The sequence below is a fragment of the Salmo trutta genome, unplaced genomic scaffold (assembly GCF_901001165.1).
Source record: "Salmo trutta unplaced genomic scaffold, fSalTru1.1, whole genome shotgun sequence".
Taxonomy (NCBI): domain Eukaryota; kingdom Metazoa; phylum Chordata; class Actinopteri; order Salmoniformes; family Salmonidae; genus Salmo; species Salmo trutta.
In genome coordinates, this window is record NW_021822941.1 from 2,470,248 (window position 1) to 2,483,161 (window position 12,914).

The 12,914-nt window shown below is 40.4% G+C and overlaps 2 protein-coding genes across 2 annotated transcripts; one reads left to right on the forward strand and one right to left on the reverse strand.

The window, feature by feature from the left end:
- The first annotated feature begins 2,370 nt into the window (after nt 1-2,370).
- On the forward strand, nt 2,371-4,419 carry LOC115187400 (uncharacterized). The gene is made up of 5 exons (XM_029746488.1): nt 2,371-2,407; nt 2,918-3,298; nt 3,546-3,695; nt 3,890-3,966; nt 4,289-4,419. The coding sequence occupies exons 1-5, from the start codon at nt 2,371-2,373 to the stop codon at nt 4,370-4,372; spliced, it is 729 nt and encodes a 242-aa protein (XP_029602348.1). The 3' UTR covers nt 4,373-4,419.
- Nucleotides 4,420-8,763: 4,344 nt separating this feature from the next.
- Nucleotides 8,764-12,688, reverse strand: LOC115187385 (uncharacterized). Its single transcript, XM_029746464.1, has 5 exons — nt 12,316-12,688; nt 9,854-10,261; nt 9,576-9,725; nt 9,191-9,267; nt 8,764-8,868 (listed from the first exon to the last, which is right to left on the reverse strand). Exons 1-5 carry the CDS (start codon nt 12,533-12,535, stop codon nt 8,785-8,787), a joined length of 939 nt encoding a protein of 312 aa, XP_029602324.1. The 5' UTR covers nt 12,536-12,688; the 3' UTR covers nt 8,764-8,784.
- Nucleotides 12,689-12,914: the final 226 nt, after the last annotated feature.

Consider the following 12,914-nt stretch of genomic DNA (forward strand, 5'->3'; position numbering starts at 1 on the left):
CTGTTTAACACTGGGTTTATAGCACATCCTCCAATGCATCTAGGGTATTGTAGTTTACTATTATCACCACCATAGTTTCGTGTTCCAAATACAATGGTCCATCATGAAAAATATCACAATCTCTATTGATTAATTAAAAGTAATTTTTAAAACTCGCTCGTTAGAGCCACGAATGCTAATTGGCTGAAAGCTGTGCTATATACTGCATATATGAGCCAATATACCATAGGTACGATGCAAAACAACTTGTTTACTGTTCTAATTACATTGGTAACCTGTTTATAACAGCAGTAAGGAACCTTGGGGGGTTGTGGTATATTACCAATACATCACAGCTAATGGCTGTAACCAGGACGTAGTGTTGAGTTATCAGAGTGTTATGGTCTAATACTTAGTGTTTAGTCTCCATGTTATCAGAGTGTTATGGTCTAATACTTAGTGTTTAGTCTCCATGTTATCAGAGTGTTATGGTTTAATACTTAGTGTTTAGTCTCCATGTTATCAGAGTGTTATGGTCTAATACTTAGTGTTTAGTCTCCATGTTATCAGAGTGTTATGGTCTAATACTTAGTGTTTAGCCTCCATGTTATCAGAGTGTTATGGTCTAATACTTAGTGTTTAGTCTCCATGTTATCAGAGTGTTATGGTTTAATACTTAGTGTTTAGTCTCCATGTTATCAGAGTGTTATGGTCTAATACTTAGTGTTTAGTCTCCATGTTATCAGAGTGTTATGGTCTAATACTTAGTGTTTAGTCTCCATGTTATCAGAGTGTTATGGTCTAATACTTAGTGTTTAGTCTCCATGTTATCAGAGTGTTATGGTCTAATACTTAGTGTTTAGTCTCCATGTTATCAGAGTGTTATGGTCTAATACTTAGTGTTTAGTCTCCATGTTATCAGAGTGTTATGGTCTAATACTTAGTGTTTAGTCTCCATGTTATCAGAGTGTTATGGTCTAATACTTAGTGTTTAGTCTCCATGTTATCAGAGTGTTATGGTTTAATACTTAGTGTTTAGTCTCCATGTTATCAGAGTGTTATGGTCTAATACTTAGTGTTTAGTCTCCATGTTATCAGAGTGTTATGGTCTAATACTTAGTGTTTAGTCTCCATGTTATCAGAGTGTTATGGTCTAATACTTAGTGTTTAGTCTCCATGTTATCAGAGTGTTATGGTCTAATACTTAGTGTTTAGTCTCCATGTTATCAGAGTGTTATGGTTTAATACTTAGTGTTTAGTCTCCATGTTATCAGAGTGTTATGGTTTAATACTTAGTGTTTAGTCTCCATGTTATCAGAGTGTTATGGTCTAATACTTAGTGTTTAGTCTCCATGTTATCAGAGTGTTATGGTCTAATACTTAGTGTTTAGTCTCCATGTTATCAGAGTGTTATGGTCTAATACTTAGTGTTTAGTCTCCATGTTATCAGAGTGTTATGGTTTAATACTTAGTGTTTAGTCTCCATGTTATCAGAGTGTTATGGTCTAATACTTAGTGTTTAGTCTCCATGTTATCAGAGTGTTATGGTTTAATACTTAGTGTTTAGTCTCCATGTTATCAGAGTGTTATGGTTTAATACTTAGTGTTTAGTCTCCATGTTATCAGAGTGTTATGGTCTAATACTTAGTGTTTAGTCTCCATGTTATCAGAGTGTTATGGTCTAATACTTAGTGTTTAGTCTCCATGTTACCTGAAATAGGTCAAACAAGAGGTCATAAATGAGGTCTACTGCCTTACTACAGATATAAAGGTCTACTTTAGGTCTAACATTAGGCCTGACTACAGATATAAGCACTACCTGATGTATAGCATTAGGCCTACTGCCTGACTACAGGTATTAGACCTACTTTGGGTCTAACATTAGACCTACATCCTGACAACAGGTATAAAGGATTATATATCTATTTTAAGCCTCTGAATAAATGTATTTTCTGGTTTAATGGTTAACTCAGTCATCAAAATGTTTCTTTGTTTCTTCATTGAGTGTCTATAGGTCTCTTAAGGTGTTGCTATTTAAGGTGAACACCTCAAAGAAGCTGAATATTTTCCATTGACGTCACGTTGGTATGAAACCTGTTTACCTCGATGCTAGACCCTCCTCTTCCTGTCACACAAAAATTGTTTCAGAGAAATGAGACCACGAGCTGAAAACTTTCCACTCGATCGAACCAATCGCTGCTCGTATGTCCTTTCATGGTAAAGTACATCTAGTCATGAACACGGAAATACGCAGCAAAGACCTTGTTACTCAAAGACCCAGCTACTCTCTTACAGTCACCATCAGACCATCAGACCTCCCGATTTGTAAGTCGCTCTGGATAAGAGCGTCTGCTAAATGACTTAAATAAATAAATAAAATCAGACCACCAGATGGACAGGCTGTGTGTCTCTCTGATTGCATTCTTATGTGAGTAACTTTTTTTACTGGGCCTTTTAGCTGGATGATAGATGATTTCTTTATGTGGTTTTATTATTTACCAGATTTGTTATCTTATTATTGTGATATTGTGATGACTGTGGTAAAGACATGACGAGAAGTTTATGATGTCAAAGTGACATTCTGTGATTCATCCTAACACTGTTCCTCTGTTACCTGTAGGTGCTATTTCCTCCAGTCAGTTCATCCTAACACTGTTCCTCTGTTACCTGTAGGTGCTGTTTCCTCCAGTCAGTTCATCCTAACACTGTTCCTCTGTTACCTGTAGGTGCTATTTCCTCCAGTCAGTTCATCCTAACACTGTTCCTCTGCTACCTGTAGGTGCTGTTTCCTCCAGTCAGTTCATCCTAACACTGTTCCTCTGCTACCTGTAGGTGCTGTTTCCTCCAGTCAGTTCATCCTAACACTGTTCCTCTGTTACCTGTAGGTGCTGTTTCCTCCAGTCAGTTCATCCTAACACTGTTCCTCTGCTACCTGTAGGTGCTGTTTCCTCCAGTCAGGATGGGATCTCTGCAACAGAGGTGGAGCTGAGAGTCAGACCAGGAGACAACATCACTCTCTACTGTGACTGTAACATAACTACTGGAGTATACACTGTGTGGTATAGGAACTGTTCTCACAAGTACCAGCCTCCTCTAGTTTTTTCAACTAAGTTTTTAAGTTCCATCTCTCTACCTGGATATAATGTGGTGTGGAACCCCTCTAACAACTCCTATGATCTACTGATTGAGAACATCACTGAATCTGATCTGGGACTCTACTACTGTGGGACTATGGAGACTAACATGGTTGGAGAAGGAAAACTAATTAAACAGAAAGAGTTGTACCACTATGGAAACATCACCACTAGGATTTCACTTGGTAAGAACAGTTATTATTCTGTCTTTATCTTCCTGCTGTATCTTTGGTATTGGTTTCTTTGAACGAGAGTTACGCTAAAGAAAATGTATCTTATTTTGAATCAACCATCTGAGACTAATCTAAACTCATAAAATGTCTCCTCAAATTCATGTTTAAACAACCAAGAGTCATGATTAACAATATATTTTTGAGAAGGTCTTGATTTGTTTCTGAGTGTAGTTCTGTTTATGTTTAATGTTTTGTCCAGAAACCAGTCCTCCTGAGTCCTCCTCCTCCTCCCCTCCTCCTGTAGACTGTGGTCTGTGTTGGATGTTGCTGTTCAGTCTGTGTCCTGTGTCTGCTCTCCTCTCCTCTCTCCTCTCCTCCGCCTGTGTCTACTCCTTCTGCAGAACAACAGGTAAACTTACTCTCTCACTCTCTCTGTCAGGATTCACTTATCACTCATTCATGTTTTAAGTCTGGGTACCTACGTTTTTAACCTTTTTTAAAGCATTTTGACCACAATAAGTAAACATCTACTAACGTTTAACTGATATGTCCTAGTTTAACCTGAAACTTGTTGTTTTAATGGTGATAACTCTTCCTCTGCAGCTCCAGCTGAGACTCAGGTTCCTCTGAACAGAACCACCACCAGGGGAAGTGACAGCAGAGAGCAGACTACAGTCGAAGTGGGTGTTGTAGTTTTATTATGGGTAGCCATCTTGATTTGTAGTCCATGTATTAGGTAACCCTGCCCTTTTCAAAGAGTTTTTTTCATGCCAATTATAGTCATTAATAACAGTAGATATATATTATATCAAAACATGTTGTAAAATATTAATTTTCACATATCACTAATATTAAAATATAACATATTAGCTCTCACTCTCTGTCTTTCTCTTGGCCTCTTTCTCTGTCTCTCTCTCTTTCTCTTTCTCTCTGTCTCTGTCTCTGTCTCTGTCTTGGTTTCTTTCTCTGTCTGTCTCTCTCTCATCGTTGGATATCCGTCAGGAACAGAGGAGACCAAAGAAGAAGAAGAGAGTCCAGAACTCTGACTTCAGTACCTACTCAGCCATCAATACCAGCAGAGTGTGAGACCTATACCATCCATCAATACCAGCAGAGTGAGACCTATACCATCCATCAATACCAGCAGAGTGAGACCTATACCATCCATCAATACCAGCAGACTGAGACCTATACCAGCCATCAATACCAGCAGAGTGAAACCTATACCATCCATCAATACCAGCAGAGTGTGAGACCTATACCATCCATCAATACCAACAGAGTGAGACCTATACCATCCATCAATACCAGCAGAGTGAGACCTATACCATCCATCAATACCAGCAGACTGAGACCTATACCATCCATCAATACCAGCAGAGTGAGACCTAAACCAGCCATCAATACCAGCAGAGTGAGACCTATACCAGCCATCAATACCAGCAGTGTGACCAATACCAGCCGTCAATACCAGCAGACTGAGACCTGTACTAGCCATCAATACCAGCAGAGTGAGACCTATACCATCCATCAATTCCAGCAGAGTGAGACCTATACCATCCATCAATACCAGCAGAGTGAGACCTATACCATCCATCAATACCAGCAGAGTGTGAGACCTATACCATCCACCAATACCAGCAGAGTGTGAGACCTATACCATCCATCAATACCAGCAGAGTGTGACCTATACCATCCATCAATACCAGCAGAGTGAGACCTATACCATCCATCAATACCAGCAGAGTGAGACCTATACCATCCATCAATACCAGCAGAGTGAGACCTATACCATCCATCAATATCAGCAGAGTGTGACCTATACCATCCATCAATACCAGCAGAGTGTGACCTATACCATCCATCAATACCAGCAGAGTGAGACCTATACCATCCATCAATATCAGCAGAGTGAGACCTATACCAACATTGCTGGGAGGACAAGGTGTAACAACAGTAATTTTGATATTTTTTTTTTATTTACTTAATTTTTAGGGGAAAATGTTGTGCTTTTTAAAAACCCTCTCATACAAATTGTTTATGTTTAACTTTTTTCTGTAGCCTTTTCATAATAATAACAATAATGATTTCGAAAATGTTGTTAAGCTCAGGGAATAATGGTTAAATATCTATTGTTATTGTTTTAGTTTGTAATTCTAGGTGTTAAAGTTCATTGCTTTCCATTTGTAAGTGTATTGATGTGTGTTAATGAGTCTGAATAAATATTGATTCAGATTAATTACATTTTATTTCATTATTTATTTGTCTCCCCTTAACTTCTCTTAGAGCACGAGGTCATTATATTTGGTTTGACGAACGCTCCAGGAAACCAATCAGAGCTATCTGAGGGTGTGGCTTAGATTTGAAGGGGTGACTTAGAAATAAAGAGGGTGTGGCTTTAGAGATAAAGAGGGTGTGGCTTTAGAGGATGACAGAGATGCATATACAGAGCATGGAGGCTAAGGGGTGTGATTTATATGTTAAGGGGTGTGGTTTATATGTTAAGGGGTGTGATTTATATGTTAAGGGGTGTGGTTTATATGTTAAGGGGTGTGGTTTATATGTTAAGGGGTGTGGTTTATATGTTAAGGGGTGTGGTTTATATGTTAAGGGGTGTGATTTATATGTTAAGGGGTGTGGTTTATATGTTAAGGTGTGTGATTTATATGTTAAGGGGTGTGGTTTATATGTTAAGGGGTGTGATTTATATGTTAAGGGGTGTGGTTTATATGTTAAGGGGTGTGATTTATATCACCTCCCTTAACATGTAAAGAACCACAGTAGTTTCTATGGTTTCATCAACATGAAGCCCAGAAATCTATAACCCTGTTACTGGAGGCTACCATCCGGTAGGTTTTCACTACAAACCTCATCTAGCACAATGGAAAAGGATTCTAATAATCAGCTGGTTGATAAGCTGAATCAGGTTAGTTACAACTGGGGTTGGAGCGAAAACCTACTGGAGGGTAGCTCTCAATGAACAGGGTTGGAGGGCCCTGACTCAGCCTATGGTTGAACATTTTAAACGTTTTCAATGTTTCTCAGTAAAAGATTTCAGAGCAACAACATTCTAAACAGAGTTACATAGTGAAATCAGGTTAATTATACCACATCAATAGAGTTACATATTGAAATCAGGTTAATTATACCACATTATCAATATAGTTACATATTGAAATCAGGTTAATTGTACCACATTATCAATAGAGTTACATAGTGAAATCAGGTTAATTATACCACATTATCAATAGAGTTACATAGTGAAATCAGGTTAATTATACCACAGAACATTATAATCTCTGAAAAACAATTTTATTCCAAAAATATATTTATTACAGGTATATTCACCAACTATAAATCAGACATTAACATTAGCTCAATACAACATAGTAAATGCATACCAATAAAATGTAGACATTTTGAAATGGTAAATACAAATTACATTGTAAAAGAAAATACAAAAAAGTTGATGCTGATCTAATTGGACACGTAGAAGAGAAGTTCATTACAGACAAGGAGAATGACTGGTCTCTGATAGAGAAGTTCAATTCACTACAGACAAGGAGAATGACTGGTCTCTGATAGAGAAGTTCAATTCACTACAGACAAGGAGAATGACTGGTCTCTGATAGAGAAGTTCAATTCACTACAGACAAGAAGAATGACTGGTCTCTGCTTCTTTTCTGGACTTCCCTCCTCTCCTTATGAACTCCTGGTTTTAACACAACATGTTTAACTGTTGCCACATCCCTCTACTGGATGAAAAGTTAAGTTAACACAAACTGATATGAGTATCCCAATGTCCTGATCCACCTTGTGTTGTCCCAACCCAGAAGGCAGCAGGGTTGAGGAACAGAAAACAAGTTCTGGAGACCACCACCAGGACCCAGATCAGACCACAGTCAGGAAGGCAGCAGGAATGAGGAGCAGAAACAGAGTTCTGGAGATCACAACCAGGACACAGATCAGACCACAGTCAGGAAGGCAGCAGGAATGAGGAGCAGAAACAGAGTTCTGGAGGGAACCAGAAAAACATGGCTCCTTTCAGACCTGGAGACTTCTCTCCCCTTAACCCCCCCCTGAAGCCCAGGCCTCCCATAACACTTCCGCTACAGAGCAGAATCACTAGTTGAGTAAACCACAATCACACACATAGGACAATACATTACATGCAATCAAATGAACAAACACTCCCATATACCAACATTATTTATATGTAAACTTATACATACATTGACCACTACTAATGTTGATAAACTGATATTATGTTGTTGGCATTACAGTACTCATATAAGAGCTAGTCACTGATTGGCTGAGAAGACACACTAGGCACACAGGTAACCGACACTGACTTCCTGTTGTTCTTGCCATGGTGCTGTCATTCAGCCTGAGGAAGAGAGTCCAAATGTTATTATTGTTGTATAGGTCTCACTCTGCTGGTATTGATGGCTGGTATAAGTCTCACTCTGCTGGTATTGATGGATGGTATAGGTCTCACTCTGCTGGTATTGATGGATGGTATAGGTCACATTCTGCTGGTATTGATGGATGGTATAGGTCTCACACTCTGCTGGTATTGATGGATGGTATAGGTCTCACATTCTGCTGGTATTGATGGATGGTATAGGTCTCACTCTGCTGGTATTGATGGATGGTATAGGTCTCACTCTGCTGGTATTGATGGATGGTATAGGTCTCACTCTGCTGGTATTGATGGATGGTATAGGTCTCACTCTGCTGGTATTGATGGATGGTATAGGTCACATTCTGCTGGTATTGATGGATGGTATAGGTCTCACTCTGCTGGTATTGATGGATGGTATAGGTCTCACTCTGCTGGTATTGATGGATGGTATAGGTCTCACACTCTGCTGGTATTGATGGATGGTATAGGTCTCACTCTGCTGGTATTGATGGATGGTATAGGTCTCACACTGCTGGTATTGATGGCTGGTATAGGTCTCACACTCTGCTGGTATTGATGGATGGTATAGGTCTCACACTCTGCTGGTATTGATGGCTGGTATAGGTCTCACTCTGCTGGTATTGATGGATGGTATAGGTCTCACTCTGCTGGTATTGATGGATGGTATAGGTCTCACTCTGCTGGTATGGATGGATGGTATAGGTCTCACATTCTAATGATATTGATGGCTGGTATAGGTCTCACTCTGCTGGTATTGATGGATGGTATAGGTCTCACTCTGCTGGTATTGATGGCTGGTATAGGTCTCACTCTGTTGGTATTGATGGATGGTATAGGTCTCACCCTGCTGGTATTGATGAATGGTATAGGTCTCACTCTGCTGGTATTGATGGATGGTATAGGTCTCATATTCTAATGGTATTGATGGGTGGTATATGTATCACTCTGCTGGTATTGATGGATGGTATAGGTATCACTCTGCTGGTATTGATGGATGGTATAGGTCTCACTCTGCTGGTATTGATGAATGGTATAGGTCTCACACTCTGCTGGTATTGATGGATGGTATAGGTCACACTCTGCTGGTATTGATGGCTGAGTAGGTACTGAAGTCAGAGTTCTGGACTCTCTTCTTCTTCTTTGGTCTCCTCTGTTCCTGACGGATATCCAACGATGAGAGAGAGACAGACAGAGAAAGAAACCAAGACAGAGACAGAGACAGAGACAGAGAGAAAGAGAAAGAGAGAGAGACAGAGAAAGAGGCCAAGAGAAAGACAGAGAGTGAGAGCTAATATGTTATATTTTAATATTAGTGATATGTGAAAATTAATATTTTACAACATGTTTTGATATAATATATATCTACTGTTATTAATGACTATAATTGGCATGAAAAAAACTCTTTGAAAAGGGCAGGGTTACCTAATACATGGACTACAAATCAAGATGGCTACCCATAATAAAACTACAACACCCACTTCGACTGTAGTCTGCTCTCTGCTGTCACTTCCCCTGGTGGTCGTTCTGTTCAGAGAAACCTGAGTTTCAGTTGGAGCTGTAGAGGAAGAGTTAGCATCATTAAAACACCAAGTTTCAGGTTAAACTAGGACATATCAGTTAATAGTTGGTAGATGTTTCGCAATTGTAAATGAGAACTTGTTCTCAACTTGCCTACCTGGTTAAATAAAGGTGAAAAAAATAATAATAATAATAAAAATGTTAACTTATTGTGGTCAAAATGCTGGTTATAAACTTAGGTAATTATTTTAAATAATAGGTGAGATTGATCAGGAATACCCAGACTTAAAACATGAATGAGTGAAAAAGTCAATCTTGACTGAGAGAGTGAGAGAGTCAGTGCACCTGTTGTTCTGCAGAAGGAGTAGACACAGGTGGAGGAGAGGAGAGAGGAGAGGAGAGCAGACACAGGACACAGACTGAACAGCAACATCCAACACAGCCCACAGTCTACAGGAGGAGGGGAGGAGGAGGAGGGCTCAGGAGGACTGGTTTCTAGACAAAATATTAAACACAAACATAACTACACTCTTAGAAACAATCAAGGCCTTCTCAATGATCTATTGTTAGTCAATACCAAAGATACAGCAGGAAGATAAAGACAGAATAATAACTGTTCTTACCAAGTGAAATCCTAGTGGTGATGTTTCCATAGTGGTACAACTCTTTCTGTTTAATTAGTTTTCCTTCTCCAACCAGGTTAGTCTCCATAGTCCCACAGTAGTAGAGTCCCAGGTCAGATTCAGTGATGTTCTCAATCAGTAGATCATAGGAGTTGTTATAGGGGTTCCACACCACATTATATCCAGGGAAACGGTTGGGAATATGAGAAACATCCTGAAGATTTTGGTAAACGTAGTAAGTTGAAATAACTAGAGAAGGCTGGTACTTGTGAGAACAGTTCCTATACCACATAATGTATACTCCAGTAGTTATGTTACAGTCACAGTAGAGAGTGATGTTGTCTCCTGGTCTGACTCTCAGCTCCACCTCCGCTGCAGAGATCCCATCCTGACTGGAGGAAACAGCACCTACAGGTAACAGAGGAACAGTGTTAGGATGAACTGACTGGAGGAAACAGCACCTACAGGTAACAGAGGAACAGTGTTAGGATGAACTGACTGGAGGAAACAGCACCTACAGGTAGCAGAGGAACAGTGTTAGGATGAACTGACTGGAGGAAACAGCACCTACAGGTAGCAGAGGAACAGTGTTAGGATGAACTGACTGGAGGAAACAGCACCTACAGGTAACAGAGGAACAGTGTTAGGATGAACTGACTGGAGGAAACAGCACCTACAGGTAGCAGAGGAACAGTGTTAGGATGAACTGACTGGAGGAAACAGCACCTACAGGTAGCAGAGGAACAGTGTTAGGATGAACCAGAATCTTGTTTGGATATGATTCACTTTCTACAGTCTCATATTGTGGGTTCACCCTCAGGAACACCACATGAAACCTACGTGGACAACATCTGCCGAGACACTGGTCTCAGAACAGAGAGCTATGGCAACAACAGAGAGCTATGGCAACAGTAGAGAGCTATGGCAACAACAGAGAGCTATGGCAACAACAGAGAGCTATGGCAACAACAGAGAGCTATGGCAACAACAGAGAGCTATGGCAACAACAGAGATCTATGGCAACAACAGAGAGCTATGGCAACAACAGAGATCTATGGCAACAACAGAGAGCTATGGCAACAACAGAGAGCTATGGCAACAACAGAGATCTATGGCAACAACAGAGATCTATGGCAACAACAAAGAGCTATGGCAACAACAGAGAGCTATGGCAACTACAGAGAGCTATGGTAACAACAAAGAGCTATGGCAACAACAGAGAGCTATGGTAACAACAGAGAGCTATGGCAACAACAGAGAACTATGGCAACAACAGAGATCTATGGCAACAACAGAGAGCTATGGCAACTACAGAGAGCTATGGCAACAACAGAGATCTATGGCAACAACAGAGAGCTATGGCAACTACAGAGAGCTATGGCAACAACAGAGATCTATGGCAACAACAGAGAGCTATGGCAACTACAGAGAGCTATGGCATGCCATCATCAAATAAAATTTTATTGGTCACATACACATGGTTAGCGGGTGTTAATGCGAGTGTAGCGAAATGCTTGTCCTTCTAGTTCCGACCATGCAGTAATATCTAACAAGTAATCTAACAATTTCACAACAACTACCTTATACCCACAAGTGTAAAGGAATGAATAAGAATATGTACATATAAATATATGGATGAGCGATGGCCGAACGGCATAGGCAAGATGCAGTAGATGGTATAGAGTACAGTATATAAATATGAGATGAGTAATGTAGGGTATGTAAACATTATATAAAGTGGGATCCTCCATAGACAAAGATGGCATGCAAAGTAACAGCACGTACACATTTACATTTACATTTAAGTCATTTAGCAGACGCTCTTATCCGTACACACTACACTCTTAGTAAAAAGGGTACTTTGGCTGTCCCCATAGGAGAACCCTTAGAATAACCCTTTTTGGTTCCAGGTAGAACCCTTTTTGGTTCCAGGTAGAACCCTTTTTGGTTCCAGGTAGAACCCTTTTTGGTTCCAGGTAGAACCCTTTTGGTTCCAGGTAGAACCCTTTTGGTCCAGGTAGAGCCCTTTTGGTTCCAGGTAGAGCCCTTTTGGTTCCAGGTAGAGCCCTTTTGGTTCCAGGTAGAGCCCTTTTGGTTCCAGGTAGAGCCCTTTTGGTTCCAGGTAGAGCCCTTTTGGTTCCAGGTAGAGCCCTTTTGGTTCCAGGTAGAGCCCTTTTGGTTCCAGGTAGAACCCTTTTGGTTCCAGGTAGAACCCTTTTGGTTCCAGGTAGAGCCCTTTTGGTTCCAGGTAGAGCCCTTTTGGTTCCAGGTAGAGCCCTTTTGGTTCCAGGTAGAGCCCTTTTGGGTTCAAGATCGAACCATTTCCACAGAGGGAACCCAAAAGGGTTCTATAGAACCCAAAAGGGTAGGTTAATAAATGTAGAGAACTATAAAACCACATCAAACGATGAGCTATCGTGCAGCTGTGAGGCCTAATAAAACTAATTCTAAAGGCTACTTACACAAGAGAGTGATGAGAGAAACACACAGCCTGTCCATCTGGTGGTCTGATGGTCTGATGGTGACTGTCAGAGAGTAGCTGGGTCTTTGAGTAACAAGGTCTTTGCTGCGTATTTCCGTGTTCATGACTAGATGTACTTTACCATGAAAGGACATAGGAGCAGCGATTGGTTCGATGGAGTGGAAAGTTTTCAGCTCGTGGTCCTTTTCTCTGAAACCCATGTTGTGACAGGAAGAGGAGGGTCTAGCATCGAGGTAAACAGGTTTCACACCAACGTGACGTCAATGGAAAATATTCAGCTTCTTTGAGGTGTTCACCTTAGACCTATAGACACCATGAAGAAACAAAAACACATTTTGATGACTGAGTTGACCTTTAAACCTTAAAGACAATTCACTTATACAGAAGCTTAAAGTAGAACCATAGGACTTTATACCTGTAGTCAGGCAGTAGGCCTAATGTTAGACCTAAAGTTGGCCTTTATACCTGTAGTCAGGCAGTAGGCCTAATGTTAGACCTAAAGTAGGCCTTTTTACCTGTAGTCAGGCAGTAGGCCTAATGTTAGACCCAAAGTAGGCCTTTGTACCTGTAGTCAGGCAG

Excerpts from the sequence above, each read along its gene's own strand:
- LOC115187385 (XM_029746464.1), bottom strand. The coding sequence starts at position 12,535 with ATGGGTTTCAGAGAAAAGGACCACGAGCTGAAAACTTTCCACTCCATC. Across the intron at positions 9,268-9,575 it reads CTCCTTCTGCAGAACAACAG|CTCCAACTGAAACTCAGGTT; the intron begins GTGCACTGACTC and ends CTTCCTCTACAG. Across the intron at positions 8,869-9,190 it reads GAGAGCAGACTACAGTCGAA|GAACAGAGGAGACCAAAGAA; the intron begins GTGGGTGTTGTA and ends GATATCCGTCAG.
- LOC115187400 (XM_029746488.1), top strand. The coding sequence starts at position 2,371 with ATGGACAGGCTGTGTGTCTCTCTGATTGCATTCTTAT. Across the intron at positions 3,696-3,889 it reads CTCCTTCTGCAGAACAACAG|CTCCAGCTGAGACTCAGGTT; the intron begins GTAAACTTACTC and ends CTTCCTCTGCAG. Across the intron at positions 3,967-4,288 it reads GAGAGCAGACTACAGTCGAA|GAACAGAGGAGACCAAAGAA; the intron begins GTGGGTGTTGTA and ends GATATCCGTCAG.